The following is a 25,000-nucleotide window of genomic DNA, read 5'->3' on the forward strand; positions in this document are numbered from 1 at the left end:
TAGGGAACAAAAATGTGCAAAACTAACACAAAAATGCTTAATATTAGCTAATGAAACTAAAGACATGCCCACCATCTTTGAAAGTCTGTGACTCTGCAGGAATTCAACCCATCTTTCTGCAAAATCTGCGGGAATTCACATGTTCCTAACCCCTCAAAAAGCTTCCTGACCCTTAACCCAACCGCACCTATCAATTTAAGTTGCTGTGGTGAAGCTTGCCCTGTGGGCACTGCCCGAGGGGAGGGTTGATGGGGAGACATTCTTTTCACCTCAGTATGTATGGTAAGAGATCTACAGGGATGGTGGGTATGGCAACAGAATCTATAGGGCAGTATACAGAGTCTAAAAATAGAGCCAGTACAGAATATGGCATCACTTAGCAATGACTAAAATCATATGGAATTATAACACCAGTGTTAGTGTCATCATATGATCCACTGGTGCTTCATGACGCTGGTGTTGGTGTCACCATATAAAAAGGGTTTACATTACTTGCAATTGTTTTTAAAAATCGCTTACAAGGAACTGTAGGTAAAATATTGCAAATTACAAAGTGTAACCTTGGAGGATAAGAACTAAAAAACTCATGACAAACTTTTAAGAAACTTTGGAAGACAATATGCATAGTTATGTGTGTTTCCCTTAACATTAAAGATGATAAAATAGTTCGCTATTCCAGATCAAGGTGTGTGATAAATTGCGCTAAGGAAGAGGCAGGTGTAGAGAGTGATCACAGGCCATTCCAAATAAGGCCTGATTTATATATCTATATCTATCTATTTATATATATATCTGTATATATCTATATCTATATCTATATATATCTGTAAATGTATTTATGTAAATATATATTTATGTAGATATAGATATATATATATATATATATATATATATATATATATATATATATATATATATATATATAATGCTTCAGGTTATCAGAGCCTCAACTTGTATGGTTGCTGTGTAGGAGAAGCATTAACTCTGATCCTGTTAGTATTGACTGTTTGATATTATTAAGTAATACATTAACTATTTTAGGGAATTTCTTAACATTCTTTATTTATGTGATTTTGCCAGAATGGATATTTTTTTTAAAGGACTCTAGTTCTAGTTTTGTAGCTCCTTTTTTCTTCTGATAATGGTCTGTTTACAAACATCATGTATCCCATAGTAACAAAAGTGTTTACAAACATCATGTATCCCATAGTAACAAAAGAGAACTTTTGAGAAAAATCATCAATGTACCAAAAGTGCTCCACGTAAATCGCAACTATGGAAGGATTTATATAGAATCACAATGAGGCCAGAGTTCATTGTGACAAATGTAGGTAAGGTATAAAGGAATAATGATAATGATGTGCAATATATGAAATTGAGATGAAGCCGTAGTTTGGTTGGAATGATAGATTGTTGTTTCAAATCAAACTAGACTCCTCATCAGGCAAATAAAACCTAAGTGGTTCCATCTTTATTTTAAGTTCAGATGAGGCCTGATCCATCGTAGATTATAACTTTCTTACTGTGGTTGTTTCTTTCTGTTTGAGAATGAATGTATAACCCCTAAAGTAAGAGAAGAACTAATAGTTGCTGATGAAAACATTTATAAAAATTATCGTTTGTTCTCTTGTTTTTTAGGTTACTCATTATCATTTTTACCATTTCTAAAATCATCTTGTCAGTTGTGCAGTTTTGTAATGGTTTAAATTTTGATAATTTTATTTGCTAAAACTACGAATTGGAGATAGGACAAAGCACGTTATTGATATAGAATCCCATTTGTGATAGTTATAATGGAAAGGTAAAGAATATTTCCATTACATTTTTCAGGAACATGGGAAATTTGTGATGTGTTCAGATAATTCTCATGTACTTTGTATATCTTCATTTCTATTGATATTTTCCTCTTTTGTTGTTTTAAGAAGGCTGACAAATTATGCTTAGTTTATTATTTAGATCATATTTCCTTCTCTTTTGTTCTGATGGTAACTCCATTTACAGCTACTCGTGAGGGTACAGGAAGGTGTTTGAGCAGTACGCCAACATCCTGCGCGAGAAGTATCCAGACATCTCTATCCTCGGGGATAACTATCCCCCGCCAGATTGGAGGATCTGGCTTGCGCAATTGTTGGTGAGTTGGGGAATGTTTGTTAACAGATTATAGAATTGTTGGGTGTACCTAGTAGTACAGTAACTTAAACAGTGAATTTAACATTTTTCTCTGGAAAATGTTTGATTAAACAGATTTTAAATTGCCATATAAGTGGTTCTCTGTCATTCAGTCATGAAATACATGGTTTTGACCTAGAAGATGACTAAAATTCATGCAAGATCCATAGTTTATCAGATGTAAGAAGCATTTAGAAAGCTTAACTGAGCCCTTGTCTCAAACTAACTTTGCATGGTCTTTTCTTTTCCCCCTTTCCTTTTCCTTCTCTTCTTCATCCTTTTCTTTTGTCCACTTTCTAAGATGTGAGAGCTGTATTGAAAGGATGAAAGGCTGACTTTGTGTCAGTCACAATTGGCCTCCAGGTGCTGTGGGCATGGTATTCCCTTTGTTAATGGCCTAGCCCTTACCCCTATTGGGAACTCTCAGGAGTAGACAGTTCCTTTTCCCAACTTATTTCAGGCTCACCATGGCCAATATTGAAGATCTTTCACCCTCATTAGAGCTTATTAGGGGCATTAAGGCTTGCCCCTTCATCAACTAGCCTATCTGAATTTGTTTTCTCTCGTGTCCCAATCAAGGTCATTACTCAACCTTCACCATACACCCCATCCTTTCTCCCAATATTCTCCACTCCATCTCCTACTACACAGTCTTCTTCATTGTCTACTCTCTCTCCCCCTTATTACTACAATTCATTCTTATTGTCTTCACTGCACACCACCCCATCTCCCTCCTACTCTTTTGCCCAGCCAAGTGGCATCAGTTCCTTATGATTCCTGCTACAGCCCTTTACTCTGACAATACGCTTCTCTTCCTACAATATCTGTAAAAACAAGTAGGCAGAGTTTCTTTTCACAGTTGTTCCAATCATTCATGCCTTGTCATAGTCACATCTTAGTGTCAAGTTCGTGCACTGTTTACACGGACTGACCTCGCTGGCAAACCTATTTTGCTGAACCTCTCTATGACTAATTGTCCTATCTATAAAAAGAACTTTAAACTGAAAATGCCTGCCTTGTTGACTATGATACAATAGCAGTACAGTGCTGCACTATTTCTCCCAGAGGCCAACATAAGTCCTATACCAATATTGCTAAGAATAGCTTCCATAGACATGACTTCCCCCATGAAATTGATATTAGTGCGTGTCCTGTCCTCTCTGTCCATATCGACCTCTTTCTCTTCAATGTTTGAAAAGTTGGTATTTTGGCCACCCAGCCAAACACTGGTGCTCCAGAGCTTGCTGCCCTCTACCTACCCAGCCTGGTCATGACCATTCAAATAGCTCTGCTCAGTCAAGTACATGTGCCAGGTGTGTTGGCTCCCATAATGTATTGTATAAGAACTTCCCTGCCTATAAACTCAAATCTGAGGTAGCAATTCTCAGATTCAAACTAGGCCTCACTCTACATGACAGACAGGAAGCACTGCCATGAGGTTTTTCTCATGGCACAAGAAAATGCTCCATTCTCTTATCCACTCTCCAATCCCTTTATTCTGATTCCCTCTACATTCAAGGTAATTGTCAGTATCCCTCTCCTTTCTCCTCCTCTGCCCGTATTAAATGTTCATTGTTTCATAAAGGCTCTTTAGCTAGTTTTCCTTAAACATTGTTCATGTTGCTTCCCCAGCCACAGATGTACATTATTCATTCCAATTGCCCTACACCCAAAACCCTTTCCTCTTATACAAATATCCACTTTACTTTGTCCCCTTCTACTCATTTCACTACCGTGCTATCCTATGGTGCTCAATAACCAAACATGTGTTTTCCAAATTGTTAACTAATTTTTACCCTCTTTGCCACAATACTTTACCATAGTGTAATATGACCTTTAATGTCTTGCATATTTATTTGTTTCAGCCATTAACCATTAGAAAGCTTAAGTATCATTATCTTACCAGTATTCACCCTAGATATCTTTCTTTACTCCCAGGGTGGTGCCAAACTGATCGTGTTGGTGATGATTATTGCCAACATCAATATTTGGGAGTGGCTTGGGCTAGAAATCCCATCCTGGTGGACATGGTTCCTCAACAATAAAATCTATGGCTGTATGATGGTGTTCTTCCTTTGCAACGCCATCGAAGGGCAGCTCATCTCCACAGGCGCTTTTGAAATATCCTTTAATGGTGAGTGACTTTGCTTTTTGTTGGATTGAACAGATTTAGAAGGCTAGAAATAGCTAGTGATATTTGTACATGTGAGGGGGGTATATATATGCATGTTTGTAGTGTAATATATGAGTTGGTGGGTGTATGTGTGTATCCATGTATATGTGTAATGTACATCTAAGTGTATGTGCTTCTGCAAGCCTTGGGGATCATTAGTGTGAGTGTGCATAAATGATTTAACAGAACTTTATATGCCTCATTCTAAATGATGATCCCTCTGACCTTGGCTATAATACCTGTTATTGGTTGTCATGTTAGCAGATTAATCAGAGGCAAGATGAAAAATAAACACTTTAGATAGTGGGTTAGATAACATTAATGAAAATATACACAGGTTTTTCCCTCTATCCTTCCTGCTCTCTCCTCTCTTCACCAATTCATCTTTCTCACTTATGCTTTGCTTGTAATATTATTGTCATCCTATTGTTTCAGTATTGAAAGTGAATATTAGCTTATTATTCATAATGCAACATTGCTTATTTGGTTCATTTTTATTCATTCTAATTAGCATTTTATTTTGGATTGTGGAGGTAATATATTGTCACTTTACAATTTCCTCACTGTATTTTCAGATGTTCCTGTTTGGTCCAAGTTAGAGACAGGCCGAATACCTCAGCCTCCAGAACTCTTCCAGATTATCGATAACCATGTGAGATTCAACCAGAATTCAAATTCGTGGAGTGATAACATCTAACTCTATGGTAGGTGAATGATGATTCTCTATAATGGAATTTAAAGTGATATTCATGTAGATACTGATTGCAGTTTTGATAACAGAATATGCATACTTTAGAGAGGTAGATTTGTTTATAATTATCTTTGTTTTACAGGTTCTAAGAATTGGAGAGGGATGTACACCAAAAGCCTTGGATGTCTTAGTCTCAGTATATTAGTCACATGAACAGTAATACCAAAAGACTTGTGTTGTAACATGTCCCCCTTTTTTTTTTGTATCCAAGGCTGGGGCTTTAGGCCACAGAGGTTGTAGCTTCCTGTCAATACATGTACCTTACGAGATGAAGACATTATAAAGCTATAGAATGAAGGACAGCAGTTTGCCTGTGCTGCCTGGACCTTCACATGCAATTGTATCCGAATGGCTTGAAAATCACCCGAGTCTTCCATTACTGTTTGTCTCTCCTGATTATGAAGGTTCAAGTCGAAACCACACACTGTGGGGACTCGAGCTGGATGCCTGTTTTTGCCTGCAGGAAAAACTAGTAGTAAAGTAGACTATGTGGTGGTTTGGCGGCTGTTTGGGTCATCCTCCTGATGTGCCATTTAGAGTGTGATCTTTAGATATTTGTTTTATTGATTTCATTTAATGTTCTTATTCTTAAAAGAAATACTTGTGCAATAGAAGTAGTGAAGAGAGCTTTGTGCAATAAGAATAGCATTGATTGCATTTTTTAATCAAAATGAAAATACCAAATTAGGATAGAACATTTCTAAGTGGCACAATTTTATACTCTTTGTGTGAGAATAAATGTTTTAATGTCATATAATGTACTATATATATGAGGAATGAATATAGATATTTTTAGGGGGGTAGGGAATGTAATGTAATGGAAAAGAAAAACCTCAGTATGTGTATGTGTGCATTTATGGATGATTGTAATGAATGTAGTTGTATACTGTGACTTGATTACACAAATGTTAGTTTGATGATATATATTGACATTGTTGAAAGGTGCAGAAACTAGTTCATGTCATCCAGTTCACCTTTAACTCTGAAAACATTCCTGTGTGTTAAGTTTGTAGTCACAGAACATTTGATTTAAAAACAAACAAACATGAAACCTTAAAAGAAATCGGTGCATTGAATCAGGTTACTTATGTCCTTGTAAACCTCGGAATTCTTGCATCAATGTGAATAAAAAAAGAGTTAGTAAAATGTGTTTTTTGATTTTTACCTCATGGTTTGTGTTTACATTATTACCCAAGAGCACAAGCTTATAGTGAGTTTGAGAGATGAGCCATGAAATATTTGGTGAAGGTATTAATTTTCTAATAATTTACTTTCATTATATTAGCAAAGGTTGTCTCACAGTGCATAAAGATAATCATATCATTATTTTATTCTCAGATTGTATTAAGCAAAAATGTTATCATGTGGTATTTCTTAGTTTCATCATAAAAATTCCAATAATGAGAAAATCTTAAGGCTACTCCTGCATGTGGCCTTAATAGAAAGACTTCCTCAATTTGCAAAACATATTGTTCTGTTAGGGAATGATTAGTCACTAGAAATGTAAGTTCATCTTGATAAAAGCCAGTCGTAGACTGGAATGTTTCAGGTACTGTATTGTTACATTGCTCAATTCACTTTAACGTAGGGCTTATTTATTCTCAAAATATTTTAAGACAAGCTTTGTCCTAATTCCATAGCAAGACCTTTAACATTACAGTGTGTGTTTTCACACAAGGCCTATAATACATCAACAACAGGTAAGCAAAGATCCTACCATCTAAATAAACTTTTTACGGGGCTGCTGCTAGAAATTAGTCCCTTAAACCATTGCTCCACTGTCTACTGCAGTTCCGTTTACACACTCTTGGCTTCACAAGTAATTATTCATCAAGGTCAGTTTCTAAACTTTTAACTTTTTTTTGTGTGAAAATGTATGCAGTTTTTTTATTAGCTATTATTGCAGAATGATTACCAAAGTGGTAATAAAATTTGAAGTTTTTCTTTCTGAATATTCACAGAATGGGGCAATTGGCGAGTTGATTCAGAGGTGACTAAGCATATGCAAAGCCATCTTTGTAAACATTCAGAGTGCATGAGCACACACTTTTGGGAGTCTGGTTAATCTGACATCTATTTTCATATAATACCGCTTATTACAAGGTCAAAAGCATTTACATATTATCAAAAACTTTCCCCCCAATCCCATGCTCGTCATCATGGGGGCATAGGAGACCCGGACCAAGGCCCAATATAAGGATCACTTTGGCCTTAGACATCAACCCACATCTCAACTAATTTTGCATGATCTTTTTTCCACCTTTCTTTTTCCTTCTCTTCTGTGCACATGCTAAAGTGTGAAAGCTGTGCAGAAATGATGAAAGGCTGGCTTTCTGTCAGTTCTGAATGGCTGTTCCCTCTTTACCATTTTTTCTACTAAAGTAACCTACAGCACTCTCTAAAGCCCTTGTCTAACATATTTTGTCCTAACAGTTGTATAATTTTTTACATTTTTTGCCACAATACTTTGTCATAATACTGTTATGAGCTTTCCTTACTTGGGGGGGCTGTGTGCCCCTTAGCCTCACCTTTTTCTGTATTTTGGATAAGCCCTAATGACCTTAGATATTGACTTGGCAGTACATTTTCAATAAATGCATATATAACAAAAGCATTATTTTAGCTTTATTAACATGGCTGCTACATTTTTGTCAAAATAATACTAGTTTTCAATCATCAAAATCAAAGGAAGTACTATGGACTGAAGGTTAGAAAAGGGAGGGAAAGAAGTCATTTAAAGAATTTGCATTTTGATCTTTTTTTTTTTGATTGGTACTGAAGGCAAGATAATATGTTCGGGGATATTTCCATACTGACCAATATCAACTTAAAATTCACATTTGGAAGTGGTGTATTCAGTAAGACCAATCAGTATAAAGCAATAATAACTAGAGAGAAACAACATATAGCTACTAATAGAAATACAACCTGGATACAATCCCTTGTTCAAAGGCCTTTTAGCACTATAAGGAAATATAATAACAAGAGTAAAGAAGGGGGATTAAAACAAACAAATGCTATTGGCCAAAGGACATACAGCACCATAGGACAGTATGGTAGCATAAAGGGTCATTTTCAGAACTGAGATAATACTTTTGCAGGATTTCAATTTTACCAAAAGGGTAATAATACATCAATATTTAAATATTTAAGGTTTATACAAAATATTTTAATATAAATTCATACCAGCATCACCTACCACTTATCAATATATATATTCATATCTTTGTTTGGTTAAAATATTGTAAGGCACTTGTGTAACTTTCCTAGCAGTGTGAGTCGAGAGGAGAGGACTGAAAATAAATAATAAAAGTATTTTGCCTTGGTGTCTTCATTAATTTTCTGCCAGGGAAAGAAATAATAAAAGACAAAAAAATTACACAAACAGCACATGAAACAGATTTCAACATTATGATAATATCCCTTTTTATTTTGTTTTTCTCCCTGGTATTTCACTGTCAACAGCATAATTAATGATTATTTTATCATATATTTCTAGTATAGTTGAACTTTATTTCATAAAAAATGCTTTCAGTGCAATCAGGTTGTAAATCAAATAAATGCTTAAATAATTAACTATTCATTTGACTTCTTTAATATCAATACATATAAGAAATAAGTACTATGAATGCCTTTTTTTTACTGATGTTTATAATCTGCAGTTTCAAAGTAAATAAAATTACAATTAGGAGACAATAAAGAATCTAATATCCTTTGTTTTGTAAAAGAAAACTTGCCTGCATTTTATATTATACGGAAGTTGAAGGTGTACAAAATTGCAAAATATTTAAACTCATTTCATATTTTCTGCATAATTTTTTTCCAGATAAATCATATTACCTGGAACTGCATATGCAGATTAGCCTTTCTTGCTGATCTTCAAAAACAGCTATGAAAATGCACTGAATTTTGAGTCCAAGCAAAATAGGAAAAACTGAAGAGACAAGTCATTATTTATCACCTTAGTGATCAGTGGTATCCAATATATGTAAATATATATTCTTTACTAAGTCATAAGAAAATGAGATTACCTACAGGGGGCCAAGACTCTTAGACACTGGCATCTTTGCATTTGGTTACATGCTCTCCTCTCTAAGATCAGCTCAATGACAGTAAATGCATTGTATACAGTGGTCCATTAAACAAGAGTCTGCAGTTTGCATATATAAAAATCTAGCTAACATTATAAAATTTTTGTTTGTTGCTTGTATACACACAAAACTAGGTAACATTATAATATTTCTGTCTCTAGTTGGTGTGCATACAAATATAGATAACGTTATAAAATCTTTAACGAAGTTCAGGATGTAGCTTCAGTCTTTAGCATCCCCTATACCATCTGCGTATATTCCAAACATGGCTTCGGCTTCTGGCAGACAAGGAGAATCATATATCTTGCATATTCTAGTTTCTCCTCTGCCTTTTCTAAGGTATAATCTGAAATAAAAAGAATTTTCTTGTGAAAAGAAATCTCTAAAAGGGATTATGTTCTTTACAAGAACACAGTTAGTCTTATAGGAAACAATCAATAGTTGCTTATATTTTATCATTAAAGACTATTTATACTGAAGAGAATTTTCTCTAAAAGGTTTTCTTGCACCTACCAAAATAAATGAGAAAAGTCCTAACTACAGAACTTTTTCCTCCTTTGAACAAAAGCAAATATAATTCTTCACCCCTTTTCACTTTCTCCAGTTAAGCCTTTGATTTACCAGAAATGGGGAACATTCCATACACCAATCAAACATTTGCATAAATTACCTTGTGGTTGATGCATGGGCCATGATATTGCCTCCGATGGGTTTCTTGGGGTCAGCGGCAAACATGGCTGCTCCATCCACCTGGGCCACCACTTGGTTCGTTATCACTACTGCCACACCAAACTTCAAGCAAAATCAGAATTAATTTGTAACTGGGAATATTGGTGTATGAACTTTTGATATTACATTCTGTTATTAATTCTATCAATAATGATTTTATATATGCATAAATATAAATAAGACAACCGTTCCCTCTACAACATTTGGCTTACCTCATCAGCAAGTCTAAGAAGCATTCGTAAAAATCTAGCTAAATGAATTTGTCTTGCAGAAAGCTCCCCTCTGCCTGCATAGTCTGTTCGATAGAGAGCCATTGCACTGTCAACAATGCAGAGAGCATATCTGAAAAATAAAAAGACCTTGGTGACTCCAATATAAGAGCAGAGTACATGTTTGGCTAGAAATACCATACCATCATGTCCCTCTATATATTTTAAACAAAAAATACTATGTTATCATCATCATATGTGTGGAATCCACTTTTAATGGATTATATGACACGTGAATATATAAACAAACAAACAAATAGGCCAAAACTACCTGGATTCCGCCATCATAGCTGCAGCTTGTATCAGCAATTGTGTCTGGTGGTCTGAGTTGTACGCTCGTGCATATGCAACATTGTCTAAGACATCTGCACCATTGAGACCAAACTTATCTGCCACCGCTAGGAGACGTTCAGGTCTGAAGGTTCCTTCTGTATCAATATAGAGGCACTTCCCCTCTCCACCTCCCATTTCTAAGGGTAGCTGTAGGAAAAAAATATTAGACATTAATCTTATTATATAATGATAAATGTTCATGAATATATAACATGCTTAATAACTTATAGTACAAAAAATCATACATGTTATAATTCAGATGCCTTTTCTCAAATTTAATATTCTTTTCAAACACACAATACTCATACTCATGATAACTTAAATAGAAAATCTTGTCATGACAGTTCACTATCAGGTTTGCCATACTGGATTTTGTGCTCTTAGAAATGCTTTGCTTTGTTTTCCCTCAATTCAGATCAATATTCTCTGACTTATGCCTAAATTCCAAGTAAGAGCCCTATTCTTTCCTAAAATAAATGATATTCAGTTCATTATCATCCTAAATCTTATCTCTTTAACTCTCACTAACAGTTAGCTGAAAAACGTAGCTCTATATAATATAAAGCTAAAACCCCAGACAAAGTTTCAGGTTATCACCTGTACAGATATACACACTTAAATACCGTTACCAAACACCAACTAAATACAATGCACTAATCAATGTCAAATCATTAACCCTAACACAAACCTGGCAAGTGACAGCTAAGGTGTGGCAGAGCTGTGTCTTCCCCGTTCGGAATTCACCAAATATCTCTGTGATGGAACCAGTTTCTATCCCTCCACCCAATAGTTTGTCCAGCTCTTTAGAACCTGTTGTGAGCTGAAAAGTAATGTGTATCATTAGTTTTTACTTGTATACAATAACCTTAAATATCTCAAATAATTTGTATAGAATAATCTTAAATATCATAAATAATCAGGGTTTATAATCAAAGAGCTTTTTGAGTCACAGCTATTGAATATCACCTACTATTATTTTCCTTCTACATAATCACAAACTGGAAAATAATCAGCAATAAATTAGAATTCTACTTTTGATATTGATAAACTAAACGATTTCACATTACATAAAAGCAAATCATAATATATATGATTTAAGTCTTTCTCATTTGTTTGGTTTAGCAATGACATTTGGAACAAACACTGATTTGTGCCTTTTTAAGTAAAATTAACTTACTTTACAGACATTCTCAGTAAATAACTGCTGAATATATATCAAACTGGCAGCATATAAGTGCATTACTTTGGTATCACGGACTATCTAATACCATACCATTAAATAGATTCTGTTTAGAGACTATACCATACATCCACCATTTATCTCCTATTCATCCAATTTACCCACCTGCACCAAATCAGCTCGCTTCTGGTGGAACTCGGTTGCAGTTGTGAAACCCATGGGCACCAACTTTGATGCTTCTGTCAATATCTTGTCTGCTTTGGCTTCACTGATTCCCTTAATCTCCAGAAGTGCTTTCTTAGGGGCAAAGGCAACAGACTCAACAGTGTAATATCCTTTTTCCTCTAGCTTTTTAACATCTGTTGCTGATATACCATTTTGCTGTTTGAGAAAGAGAAATGAGGATAAGAAGAATGTCTGATATATTACAGATAGTACCTTAACAATTAGGACATAAAAAATTTATTAGATGTCACAGATATTAAATGTGGTAAATTATAGATATTAACAATTAGGTCAAATGACAACTAGTTAGATATAAGAGGTACCATGCTGACATGGATGATATTGTGGGATGCCAATAGTATAATTTCAAATATTAACCCAATGCCGCCAGGAAAATGTTGTGTTAATTTTAGCATTGTTTTGTTAGATGGCTCTGCCAATGCTTAGCCACAAAGGAGTCAATCAGTAGATCTTGTGACCTCATCTTTCCTTGAAATTGCAGAAAAATGTTTCTTTTACTATTGCTATCAATATTAATAGTGTTATTTTTGTTATAAACATTATAATTACAATATTGTTACCAATATTACAAAGGGCAGTATGAAATACTAGAAAATATTATCAAAAATCAAGGAAACAGGTAAACAGATGAGACAGGTACTTCTTGTAGCTGGCTCATTGGTAACCTTGTACTTTTGGAGTCATCGTTATGGAAAAACAATTACTAAATTACAAAACACAGCAGGCATGACATGTACCCACATGCCCTCCCCATCTGCATGTATTTAAGAATGGTTAAGTAAAAGAATGGGAGTAAAATAAGTAAAAGAAGGACATAAATCAAAATTAAAAGAAACAGATACAAGCTGCATCAAGATTTTCCCTTCTTTAACACAATCCATAACACCTAACAAAACAAAATATTCCGAATACAAATGCTCAAGCTAAAAGCTAAAAGCTATTGAAAAAAAAAAGAAAAAAAAATATATATATATAATATATATATATATATATATATATATGTATATATATATATATATATATATATATATATATATATATATATATTTATGTATATGTATATGTATATGTATATGTATATGTATATGTATATGTATATGTATATGTATATGTATATGTATATGTATATGTATATGTATATGTATATGTGTATATGTGTATATGTGTATATGTGTATATGTGTATGTGTGTATGTGTGTATGTGTGTATGTGTGTATGTGTGTATGTGTGTATGTATGCATGTGTATGTGTTTGTATGCATGTGTATGTGTATGTATGTGTATGTATGTATATGTAGGTGTATGTATGGATATGCATGTATATGAATGCATATGAATGTTTGTGTATGTATATGTATGTATATGTATGTATGTGTATGTGTATGTACATGAATGTGTATGTGTATATATGTATGTATGTATGTGTATATATGTGTGTATGTGTGTGTGTGTGTGTGTGTGTGTGTGTGTGTGTGTGTGTGTGTGTGTGTGTGTGTGTGTGTGTGTGTGTGTGTGTGTGTGTGTGTGTGTGTGTGTGCGTATGTGTGTGTATGTGTGTGTATGTGTGTGTATGTGTGTGTATGTGTGTGTATGTGTGTGTATGTGTGTGTGTGTATGTGTGTGTATGTGTGTGTGTATGTGTGTGTGTGTGTGTGTGTGTGTGTGTGTGTGTGTGTGTGTGTGTGTGTGTGTGTGTGTGTGTGTGTGTGTGTGTGTGTGTGTGTGTGTGTGTGTGTGTGTGTGTGTGTGTGTGTGTGAGAGAGAGAGAGAGAGAGAGAGAGAGAGAGAGAGAGAGAGAGAGAGAGAGAGAGAGAGAGAGAAAGAGAGACAGAGACAGAGAGACATAGAAAGAGAAAGAGAGAGAGAGAGAGACAGAGACAGAGACAGAGAGACATAGAAAGAAAGAGAGAGAGAGAGAGAGAGAGAGAGAGAGAGAGAGAGACAGAGAGACATAGAAAGAAAGAGAGAGAGAGAGAGAAAGAGAGAGAGAGAGAGAGAGAGAGAGAGAGAGAGAGAGAGAGAGAGAGAGAGAGAGAGAGAGAGAGAGAGAGAGAGAGAGAGAGAGAGAGAGAAAAGAAAGCAATTAAAAAGAGACTAAGAAAGAATAAAAGATACCCAAGGAAAATAAATGGAAAAAATGGGCAAATAAAAAGTAACGAGGGAAGGCAAGAGTACATAGACCAACCTCCAATGTCTGGATGAGAAGGGGTCCTCCAGCTCCCATGTCGGCCTCCTCCTCCTGCTCCATTACTCCACCACGCTCTTGCATCATTGCCATTTTTGTTAATTTTCTGAAATCATAATGCAATCTGAGTCCTTGCTGTCATTCTTTTAAAAAATGGAAATTCTAAAACTCGACTGACATTCTAATACTACATACAACAGTTCGGAGTCCTGCTATTGTAGTATCTGATCTAATAACAGTTACCCTGAAATAAATTTTCCATGAAAGTATCTTTTATTTACAGAGTAGATGTAATGTGTGAGTACAGCCTCTAATACCATATAACATCCATCACTGCTCTCATACTTGATCAGCATAATGATGATGATGATAAAAAACAAAGAAATTACAGAACAGCTTTACCATCAAATACGGGACAAGTCTCTCTCTTGTTAGAACTATTTGCCTTTGCTGGCAAATGAAGAGCTGTGATGGTTATCTTACACAATGGTTCCACATTACGGATCACTGTGATTTTGGTATCGATGAATTCCTCTCATTCTCTAATACACCTATTTTTTGTATGAGAACTGTGAACCCCACCAGATACTTGATTAAAATTTGTGTGAGGATAACCCAAGTTACCACATCTTTTTGAGATGTAATCTCCTGTCTCAATAAACGTCAAAGTAAAAAAATACAAAAATCATCCACATATACAGAAATTATCATGCAGGAACACCCCCATTAGTCACAAGCTTGGCCTCAATAATGCAAATTACAGGCCTTCCATGAGAGAATACAGAAGTTTGAAAAGAACTTGGATAAAACTCAGTCAATATGATTAAGAGAAAATAGTTCCCTAACATACCAAGAACACATGGAATATTCACTACATGCATGAATAGACCCGGATGGAAAATATGTCGTTTCTCACAGATGCCTTGTAGCGAGCAACACCAATGTATGTGCTGCGACTTGTGAATAAAGGACATTTATGGTGCGAGCAACAGCGATAGTTTTTCACTCTTAATAACAATGTTCTGAAGTGACTTAATAATTAAGTGATTGCCATTCATGTTTGCTTTTAAATATTGATGAACTTTACTTTGTATTGCTGTGTTAGTTATGTTGGAATTCAAATATCTGCGAGAAAGAAAATTGGGAGCAAGCAAAAATGACCAAAAATGATCATAGCTGCATCTCAAGGCTATTGGCGTCAATGCAAACACGTGTGAATTTTCCAAACAGGAGAATGGAGGTTCATTCTTCGTTTTCCCTCACAAAATTACATATCATTTCCTTGGAGTACAATGTTTTTTTTCGAGTGACTTTACCCTGACAAAGCGGGAACTTCAATTTCAGGATGCTCTTTGTTATGAAAGTAATGCGATGAACAATATAATAAGGAAGTTAGAATAGGAGGATTAGTAAATTAATAAAACAAAATAGAGTATTTCCTCACTTTGTACATTATTTTCTGAAAATTATCCTTATTAACTGCAGTTCAGTTTCAAAACCTAACTGCAAGCAAGAACACAATCCTATTTTAATGGCAAAAAACACATCTCATACATACAAATCAAACAATTAAACAACTTCAACACCATTCTTTAACACTCATTAGCATACTACGAAGTTACAAACGTAAACCAAAGACTACAAACATACCAAATCCAAAAAAATAAAAGGAATTACGCAAGCAGCTGAGTTTCTTCAAACAGATGTAAACATGTCTCTGAGCAGTGTTGCCATATGGAGTTGTGATGAATCCGCTAGATAGGGATGGATGTTTAGCGCGAAAATGCGATATTTGTTTATGTATATCTATATCAGGCTATCTCTTTTCTTCTCTCTCTCTCTCTCTACACACACACACACACACACACACACACACACACACACACACACACACACACACACACACACACACACACACACACACACACGCACGCACGCACACACACACACACACACACACACACACACACACACACACACACACACACACACACACACACACACACACATACACACACACACGGACGCGCGCACGCACGCACACACACATCATCGTCAGTGTAAAAATATCATGACAGTCTGCAGTGGAACTGAAATTATTTTTTTAACGACAGAATTCCCTGATTGAATCGTATATGATAATGAGGCTAATGTATATAATGAAAAATGCAGAATATGCATATAGTAAAGCGAACAAAGAATATACTAGCTTGTTATATTCATCTCTTCTTACAAAATTACTTTCCGCATTGGTTACGTTAAATAAAAAGTAAATAATGTATTGTTCTTCAAAATTCGCTACATTTGAGCACTTTTAGCTATGTTGACATCGCTCGATTCAATGATAACGATTGAATGATAAACAAAGGACAGACAGACGGTATATATATTCTGTTATGTTAATATTGATAATAGTAATGATAATGATGATGATTATCATTACTATTATCATCATCATCATGAAAAATAACATAATATTGGGATACATGATAATAGCAATAACAATTATAGTACAACTAATAATGATAGTAATGTTAATAATAATAATGATAGTAATAATGATATTCATAATAATAACAGTGTTTACGAGAATGATAATAATGATAAAAGTAATAATGAAATAAAATAATGATAATAACAATAAGGATAAGCTGATAATAGTGATGATGAAAATAATTTAAAAAAGTAATGATAATGATAACAATAATAAAGAATAATAACAACCCTAATAACAATTATAACAATGATAATAACAATAATAGCAATGATAACAATAATAACAATGATAATAACAATAATGATAACAAAAACTAAAAACAATCTAACAAAAATAATAACAATTAATCAACCAACGCCGACGGGGGCGCACAGCCGCATCCACCCTTCGCTTCCAACCACGAGGGTCCCTCACGGCGAGTCCCCAGGCAGGTCCCACGCCCATCTCCAGTTCCGACTTCCTAGGTCGTCCTCTGCAACCTCAAGTGCGACAAGGTGACGCTGAGGTGACAAGGTGACGGGATGTGGAGTCCGGCCACGTCAAGTCCGACAAGGTGACGCTGAGGTGACAAGGTGACGGAATGTGGAGTCCGGCCACGTCAAGTCCGACAAGGTGACGCTGAGGCTAGACTGCGAGCGGGATGTGGAGTCCGGCCACGTCAAGTCCGACAAGGTGACGCTGAGGTGACAAGGTGACGGGATGTGGAGTCCGGCCACGTCACCGCCCTCCTATTCGGCCGCATCAGGGAAGAAATAGGGCGAAAGGAAGAGGCAGGGGGAGTACACATTCCACAATTTTATACTATTAGTTAGTTATTACAAGACATTTTTTTTTCTTTTTGTAAATCTTATGTAACATTACAGAATTATGTTAATACATGAATTCATTTTACAAGAGTTTTTTTTTTTTTTTTTTTTTTTTAAATCTTATGTAACATTACAAAATTATGTTAATACATGAATTTATTTTACAAGAGTTTTTTTTTGTAAATCTTATGTAACATTACAAAATTATGTTAATACATGAATTTACTTTACAAGAGTTTTTTTGTAAATCTTATGTAAAATTGCAGAATTATGTTAATGCATGGATTCGTTTTGTTTATATTTGATGTAAGTACGCTAATAAATATTCATAGTCTTCTTTTGTTTTAAAGATTGTTGAATAAATTGTTTAAAATGGTGATTGTGTCAGTCGCATTGTTGAAAGGTTTTGGGAAGTGTTGAAAGCAATCTAGAATACATGTTTGTTAAATAGTTTCTAAATTGTCAAATTAAAGTTTCTTATTATTGAATGGATTAAAAAAAAAGTTGAAATCAAATGAAATGTCATTAAGAAATTTTGAATGTTGAAAGCAAATAATCAATTGTTTAGTTGCAAACATAAAAAGGTGTAATGATAAAGATAATGATATAAAGGATAATAAATTAATGGTAATGATAATGGTAAATAATAGTAAAGCATAAATGAAAATGATAATGAAATAATAATGAAAATTATAAGAAATCCCACTTATATCATTTTGATGATAATAATCATAGTGATTAGTAACAATAATGATAAGGATGATAATAATAATGATAATAATGGCAATATTAGTAATCATAATGATAAAGATAATGATAATAATAATGATGATACTAATAATAACGACAATAATAATAATAATCTTAATTTCAGTAATAATGCTACTACTACTACTACTACTACTACTACTACTAATTCTACTTCTACTATTACCATTACTACTGCCACCACTACTACTAATAACAATAATCCCAGTAATAATATTTCCTCGCAAGCAAGACAAGTGATGATGGAAATAATTTAATCAGAGGCGAACTTGTCACATACATCACTGGTTCGTCTGTTCCACCCATACTGAATGCAGTATGGGTGGTTAAGAAATACCTAGGGAGGCAATGTACAAATGGTGGAGTTCTTAGGATCATCTTCATCATCATCATCATCTTCATCATCACTATCATCACCATCACTCATTACACGCATCCTTGTCGATTTTTTTTTTTTTTTTTTTTTTTTTTTGAACATGGGCTATAGTAGTTAATGAGCTTTCACTTCCCGACTGTACTTTTGTTATTCACTGTGCTTGTTTCTCGTTATCTATTTTTTTATACTTCCCTTCTTGTATCAGCTGGTGATAGTCCGCCAACTGATGATATCTTGTGTAAAAAAAAAAAAAAATGGATGTTATTATCTTACCTTTCATGAAAAATGTGAATATCTGATACTCTTGTTTGGTAATTTGTAAAAGTTATTCTTACCATTTTATTCTCCGCTGATCCTGCTGGTGTTGTCTTCACCCCCCCTTCGAATAAGGCTGCAGTGACGCTGCCTACGATCTCTTTCTCCGTAAAGTAATTTTGCCTTAGAATTTTTCCGAGCTAGGGAGTCAGCTTCGGTCCGGATCGGAGAGATAACGCGTCCCTTTATCTCGCCTCGTCTTCCTGAACGCCCGGTGGAGTCAGTTCCTCTCGACGGCTGTGCTTCTAGCTTTTCAGTGCAGCGGTTCCTGGAGTGTGAGTCGCCGGAGGGTCTGAGCAGGTAGGTGGACACATCGGGAAATTTAGGTACGCTTGATAACGCTGTGGTGGTAGTTGATTGCAATCTATCGGCCGGTTTGTTAAAATTGTGCCATACCCAATAAACATTCGTATAAACAGACATCTATATACACAGAAATAAAGGCATATCTATCGATCTATCAAATAATACATTTATCTTTCTATCTGCACGGTATATATGCATGTGTAGACTGATAGAAATGCATTTATTTCTGTGTATGTGCATGTCTGTGTCATGAAATTCTTTTAGGTTGGGCCTGGCACAATTCTAACAAACCGGCCGTATGTTTTGAGTACCTGAGTAACACTGTTAATCGTGGTTTCAGAAAGGAGAACCACATTCATGAAAGGGACTGACGGATACCAATTAGAAAAACAACACCGGCCAGGTAGAACGAGACCGAACCCTCTAAACAACACATACATCTCCTCTCTTTCTCTTCTACAGCCTCGTGGTGGGATCGGATCAAAATACTACAGCAGTTATAATGGGTGGAGCAGCCGCTGCATGCTCCCTGGTCGTGCTGAGCCTCCTCTTCGCCCTCCTCTTCAGCTTTCTCTGCTGCAGGTAAGCTACAGGTGACAGACAGACGTACAGAGTGTGATTACGTTTTGGCTGAGGTGTGGATAATCGAATTGGATTTGCATTTACACAGAATAGAAGTCAAAGAGGACGATTGTGTATCATGATGATGATGAAAATGATGGTAATAATAATAATAATAATAATAATAATAATAATAATAATAATAATAATAATAATAATAATAATAATAATAATAATAATAATAATAATAATGATAATGATAATGATAATGATAATAATAATAATAATAATAATGGTAATAGTAATAATGCTAATGGTAATAGTAATAATAATGATAATAATTATAATAATGGTAATAGTAATAATAATGATAATAATAATAATGATAGTAATAACAATAACAATGGTGATAATGATAATACTACTACTACTAATGATAATAATAATGATAACAGTATTAATGATGGTGATAATGATAATAGTAATGGTGATACTAATAATTATGATAATATCATTAGCAGTAATGATAATAATAATAATGATAATAATAGTAATGGTGATACTATTAATGATAACAAAAATAATGATAATAATAATAATATCAATACTAATAATGATAATAATTAATAATAAGGATAATAAAAATTATCATTATTATCATTATCACCAACATCATCATCATTATCATTATCACCAACATCATCATCATTATCACCAACATCATCATCATCATTATCATTATCACCAACATCATCATCATTATCATTATCATTATCACCATCATCATTATCATTATCATTATCACCAACATCATCACCATCATCATTATCATTATCACCATCATCATTATCATTATCATTATCACCAACATCATCACCATCATCATTATCATTATCACCATCATCATTATCATTATCATTATCACCAACATCATCACCATCATCATTATCATTATCTCCAACATCATCATCATTATCATTATCACCAACATCATCATCATTATCATTATCATTATCACCAACATCATCATCATTATCATTATCACCAACATCATCATCATTATCATTATCATTATCACCAACATCATCATTATCATTATCATTATCACCAACATCATCCATTATCATTATCACCAACATCATCATCATTATCATTATCACCAACATCATCATTATCATTATCATTATCACCAACATCATCATCATTATCACCAACATCATCATCATCATTATCATTATCACCAACATCATCATCATTATCATTATCATTATCACCATCATCATTATCATTATCATTATCACCAACATCATCACCATTATCATTATCATTATCACCAACATCATCATCATTATCATTATCATTATCACCAACATCATCATTATCATTATCATTATCACCAACATCATCACCATTATCATTATCATTATCACCAACATCATCACCATTATCATTATCACCAACATCATCATCATTATCATTATCACCAACATCATCACCATTATCATTATCACCAACATCATCACCATTATCATTATCATTATCACCAACATCATCACCATTATCATTATCACCAACATCATCATCATTATCATTATCACCAACATCATCACCATTATCATTATCACCAACATCATCACCATTATCATTATCACCAACATCATCACCATTATCATTATCATTATTATCACCAACATCATCACCATTATCATTATCACCAACATCATCACCATTATCATTATCATTATTATCACCAACATCATCACCATTATCATTATCACCAACATCACCATTATCATTATCATTATCACCAACATCATCATCATTACCATTACCATTATCACCAACATCATCACCATTATCATTATCATTATCACCAACATCATCATCCTTATCATTATCACCAACATCATCACCATTATCATTATCATTATCACCAACATCATCATCATTATCATTATCACCAACATCATCATTATCATTATCACCAACATCATCACCATTATCATTATCATTATCACCAACATCATCACCATTATCATTATCATTATCACCAACATCATCATCATTACCATTACCATCATCACCATCATCATCATTATCATTATCACCAACATCATCATCATCATTATCATTATCACCAACATCATCATCATTATCCTTATCACCAATATCATCATCATCATTATCATTATCAACAACATCATCACCATTATCATTATCATTATCACCAACATCACCATCATTATCATTATCATTATCACCAACATCATCCCCATTATCATTTTCATTATCACCAACATCATCACCATTATCATTATCATTATCACCAACATCATCACCATTATCATTATCATTATCACCAACATCATCATCATCATTATCATTATCACCAACATCATCATCATTATCATTATCATTATCACCATCATCATCATCATCATCATTATCATTATCACCAACATCATCATCATCATCATTATCATTATCACCAACATCATCATCATTATCATTATCATTATCACCAACATCATCATCATTATCATTATCACCAACATCATCATCATCATTACCCTTATCACCAACATCATCATCATCATCATTATCATTATCACCAACATCATCATCATCATCATTATCATTATCACCAACATCATCACCAACATCATCACCATTATCACCAACATCATCACCATTATCCTTATTATTCTCTCCTCTTCCCATCCCCCTGCAGACCCCGCTTCGTAAAACTCCTCTGCTTCTTCTTGGACACGTTCATCCGCGCCAAAGCTTGCCTCAGGTCCTGCTGCGAGAGAACGGAAGATGGTGAAGCGAAGATCGTGAAGAACGTGAGAAGTTTGTGCCACAGAGAACCGGGTGAGTGAGTTTCTTGTACTGCGAGAAAGGGGGGGTTGTTCATACCTGTGGAGGGTAGGTAATTTGGGTTCGAGTGGAGGGTGGAACAGCGAAGGGAAGGGCAAGAGAACACACGAATAGGCGGGTGTTTTCTTGTTCTTCCCTTCGTTGTTCCTGTTGCAGTTTGTTCATCATCTAAGGCGAGTGTGTGCTTTTGTGAGTGTTTATGAGTCGAGTTGGTTGTTCTTGAAGTTTTTTGGATGGCTGGTGTATGTATAATGATTATGGTTATTATTGTGTCATCATTATTATCATTATTATTAGTATTATCATTATCATTATTACCATCATTATCATCAGTATCATTATCATCATCATCATCATCATCATCATCATTATTATTATCATTACTATTATTAGTATTATTATCATTATTATTATTATTATTATTATTATTATTATTATTATTATTATTATTATTATTATTATTATCATTATTACCATTATTATCATCAGCATCATCAGTATTATTATCATTATCATTACCATCATCATCATCATCGTCATTATTATTATTATCATTATTATTATTATCATTATCATTATTATTATCATTATTACCGACATTATCACCATCATCATCATCAGTATCATTATTATTATCATTATTACCATCATTATCATCAGTAATATTATCATCACCATCATCATCACCATCACCATCATCATCATCACCATCATCATCACCATTACCGATCTCATTATCCCAATCCCTCCCTCCCTCCAGTGAGAGACGAGATGACCATCGTGCATCTGGCAGGGGAGGTCAAAGGAACTGACGGAGACGAAATTCTCCTGACGAACGGGACTCGAGGTGAGTGGCGTGAAGCGGCGGCGCATCAGCTGTTTCTTGGGAGGGGGAGGAGGGGGTGTTTCTTGGGAGGGGGGAGGGAGAGGGGAGGGAGAGGGGGTGGGGGGGGACGATGGGTAGGGGACGGGAGTCGAATATTTTTGTTTTTTGTTTTTTGATTATTATTCTTTTTCGTTATTTGTTTATTATTTTTTTATTTATTTTATTTTTGCTTTTTGTTTTATTTATTTATTTATTTATTTATGTTTATGTTAATGGTACGAGTAGGAGTATGTAGGTGTAGTTCGGTAAAATTAAAAAAAAAAAGAAAAAAAAAAAACGTGAAAAATTATGGTCCATAAGAAGCGAGCAAAATTTTGAGAAAATAACAATAATGATGATAATGATAATAATAGTAATAATAATAATAATAATGATAATAATAATAATAATAATAATAATAATAATAATAATAATGATAATTATGATAATAATAATAACGATAATAACAATAATAATGATAATATAATGTGGTCGTTCGGAGGGAGGGAGTCAAGCCAGGTTTTGGGGGATCAAGCAATTTTTTTTTTGTTTTTTTTTGGGGGGGAGGGTATAACTGCCCCCTCTCAGCCCTTGTTATAGTGTTTTTTTTTTTTAATTTTTTTATATGATTCTGGCGATTGTTTGTGTATAATTGGTATTGAATCTTAGCTGTTTAAGGTTGGTGTCAGTGAATATTCGTGGCGTTCTTGGTAGACGAAATAGATGTGTGAGATAAGTGTAACAGATTAGAAAGATATGTTATAGATGCACTTATTTTTGTGTCTGTTTTTTTTTTAACTTTTTCATGTAGGGGGAAATTATGCTACAATGTTTGTATCAGCTTTATAAAGAAAAATGATATGAAACTGTTTTAAATAAAACATTTTGCTTTAATTCATTAAGAGAGTTAGATAAAAGGTAAATCATACATAGATTATATAATGTGTTTTTCTTTTCGTATTGAATATACTATACGGGCCATTTTACTCTTTTGATGATGATAAAGATATTTCTCACAAAATCAGAGAACACATGATACTTTACAACCGATAAAATGACTAAATAATAGTTTGTCCTTAAATAACGTTTTCTTTGAAGTTAGTGTTATGCACGGGGTGACTAGCCTATATTGGCTGCACGGTTATTTTGGTGGATTTTTCAATGTCATAGTGATGTCCATAGATTTATACCAGTAAGAGTATGTATATTTTTTGTCCATAAAGTTAAAGCCAGACACTATCAGTGATTTTACTCAAAAATGCCTTGTAGATTAGAGTTTCAAATTTTCCTGCACGTTCAAACAGTCATTATTTATATTGCAAATTAGTCATATGTTGTTTTTTCATTTCTTGTGATGATAAGATAATTGGCATGGCCTTCTGTAGAACAACTGACGCATAATGCAGCTAATGACGTTGGTACGTTGGTACTACAAAAGTCGGGAATTAGTTTGTTACTGTTATCCACACATCAGAGGTTCAACAGACTTTCCCGCAAGCTC

General features: G+C 34.2%; 3 protein-coding genes across 3 annotated transcripts in view; 2 read left to right on the top strand and 1 right to left on the bottom strand.

Annotated features, from left to right (window-relative positions):
* SelT (selenoprotein T) overlaps positions 1-6,239 on the top strand; it is a 6,937-nt gene extending 698 nt beyond the window's left edge. The window contains 4 exon segments of the mRNA XM_027366953.2: positions 2,002-2,131; positions 4,108-4,303; positions 4,918-5,046; positions 5,176-6,239. Coding sequence (XP_027222754.1) covers positions 2,002-2,131; positions 4,108-4,303; positions 4,918-5,039 — 448 coding nt within the window. The 3' untranslated portion in view covers positions 5,040-5,046; positions 5,176-6,239.
* A 1,993-nt stretch (positions 6,240-8,232) lies between these two features.
* On the bottom strand, positions 8,233-15,979 carry spn-A (RAD51 recombinase homolog spn-A). The gene is made up of 8 exons (XM_027366952.2): positions 15,776-15,979; positions 14,126-14,231; positions 11,861-12,076; positions 11,204-11,335; positions 10,454-10,662; positions 10,126-10,255; positions 9,855-9,976; positions 8,233-9,530 (listed from the first exon to the last, which is right to left on the bottom strand). The coding sequence occupies exons 2-8, from the start codon at positions 14,216-14,218 to the stop codon at positions 9,407-9,409; spliced, it is 1,026 nt and encodes a 341-aa protein (XP_027222753.1). The 5' UTR covers positions 14,219-14,231; positions 15,776-15,979; the 3' UTR covers positions 8,233-9,406.
* Positions 15,837-25,000, top strand: part of LOC113814893 (receptor-type tyrosine-protein phosphatase epsilon) — a 34,515-nt gene continuing 25,351 nt past the window's right edge. The window contains exons 1-6 of the mRNA XM_070137009.1: positions 15,837-15,867; positions 17,027-17,135; positions 19,032-19,187; positions 19,656-19,775; positions 22,486-22,628; positions 23,395-23,481. Coding sequence (XP_069993110.1) covers positions 15,837-15,867; positions 17,027-17,135; positions 19,032-19,187; positions 19,656-19,775; positions 22,486-22,628; positions 23,395-23,481 — 646 coding nt within the window. The remainder of the gene's footprint in view (positions 15,868-17,026; positions 17,136-19,031; positions 19,188-19,655; positions 19,776-22,485; positions 22,629-23,394; positions 23,482-25,000) is intronic.

Source organism: Penaeus vannamei, chromosome 22 (assembly GCF_042767895.1).
Source record: "Penaeus vannamei isolate JL-2024 chromosome 22, ASM4276789v1, whole genome shotgun sequence".
NCBI lineage: Eukaryota > Metazoa > Arthropoda > Malacostraca > Decapoda > Penaeidae > Penaeus > Penaeus vannamei.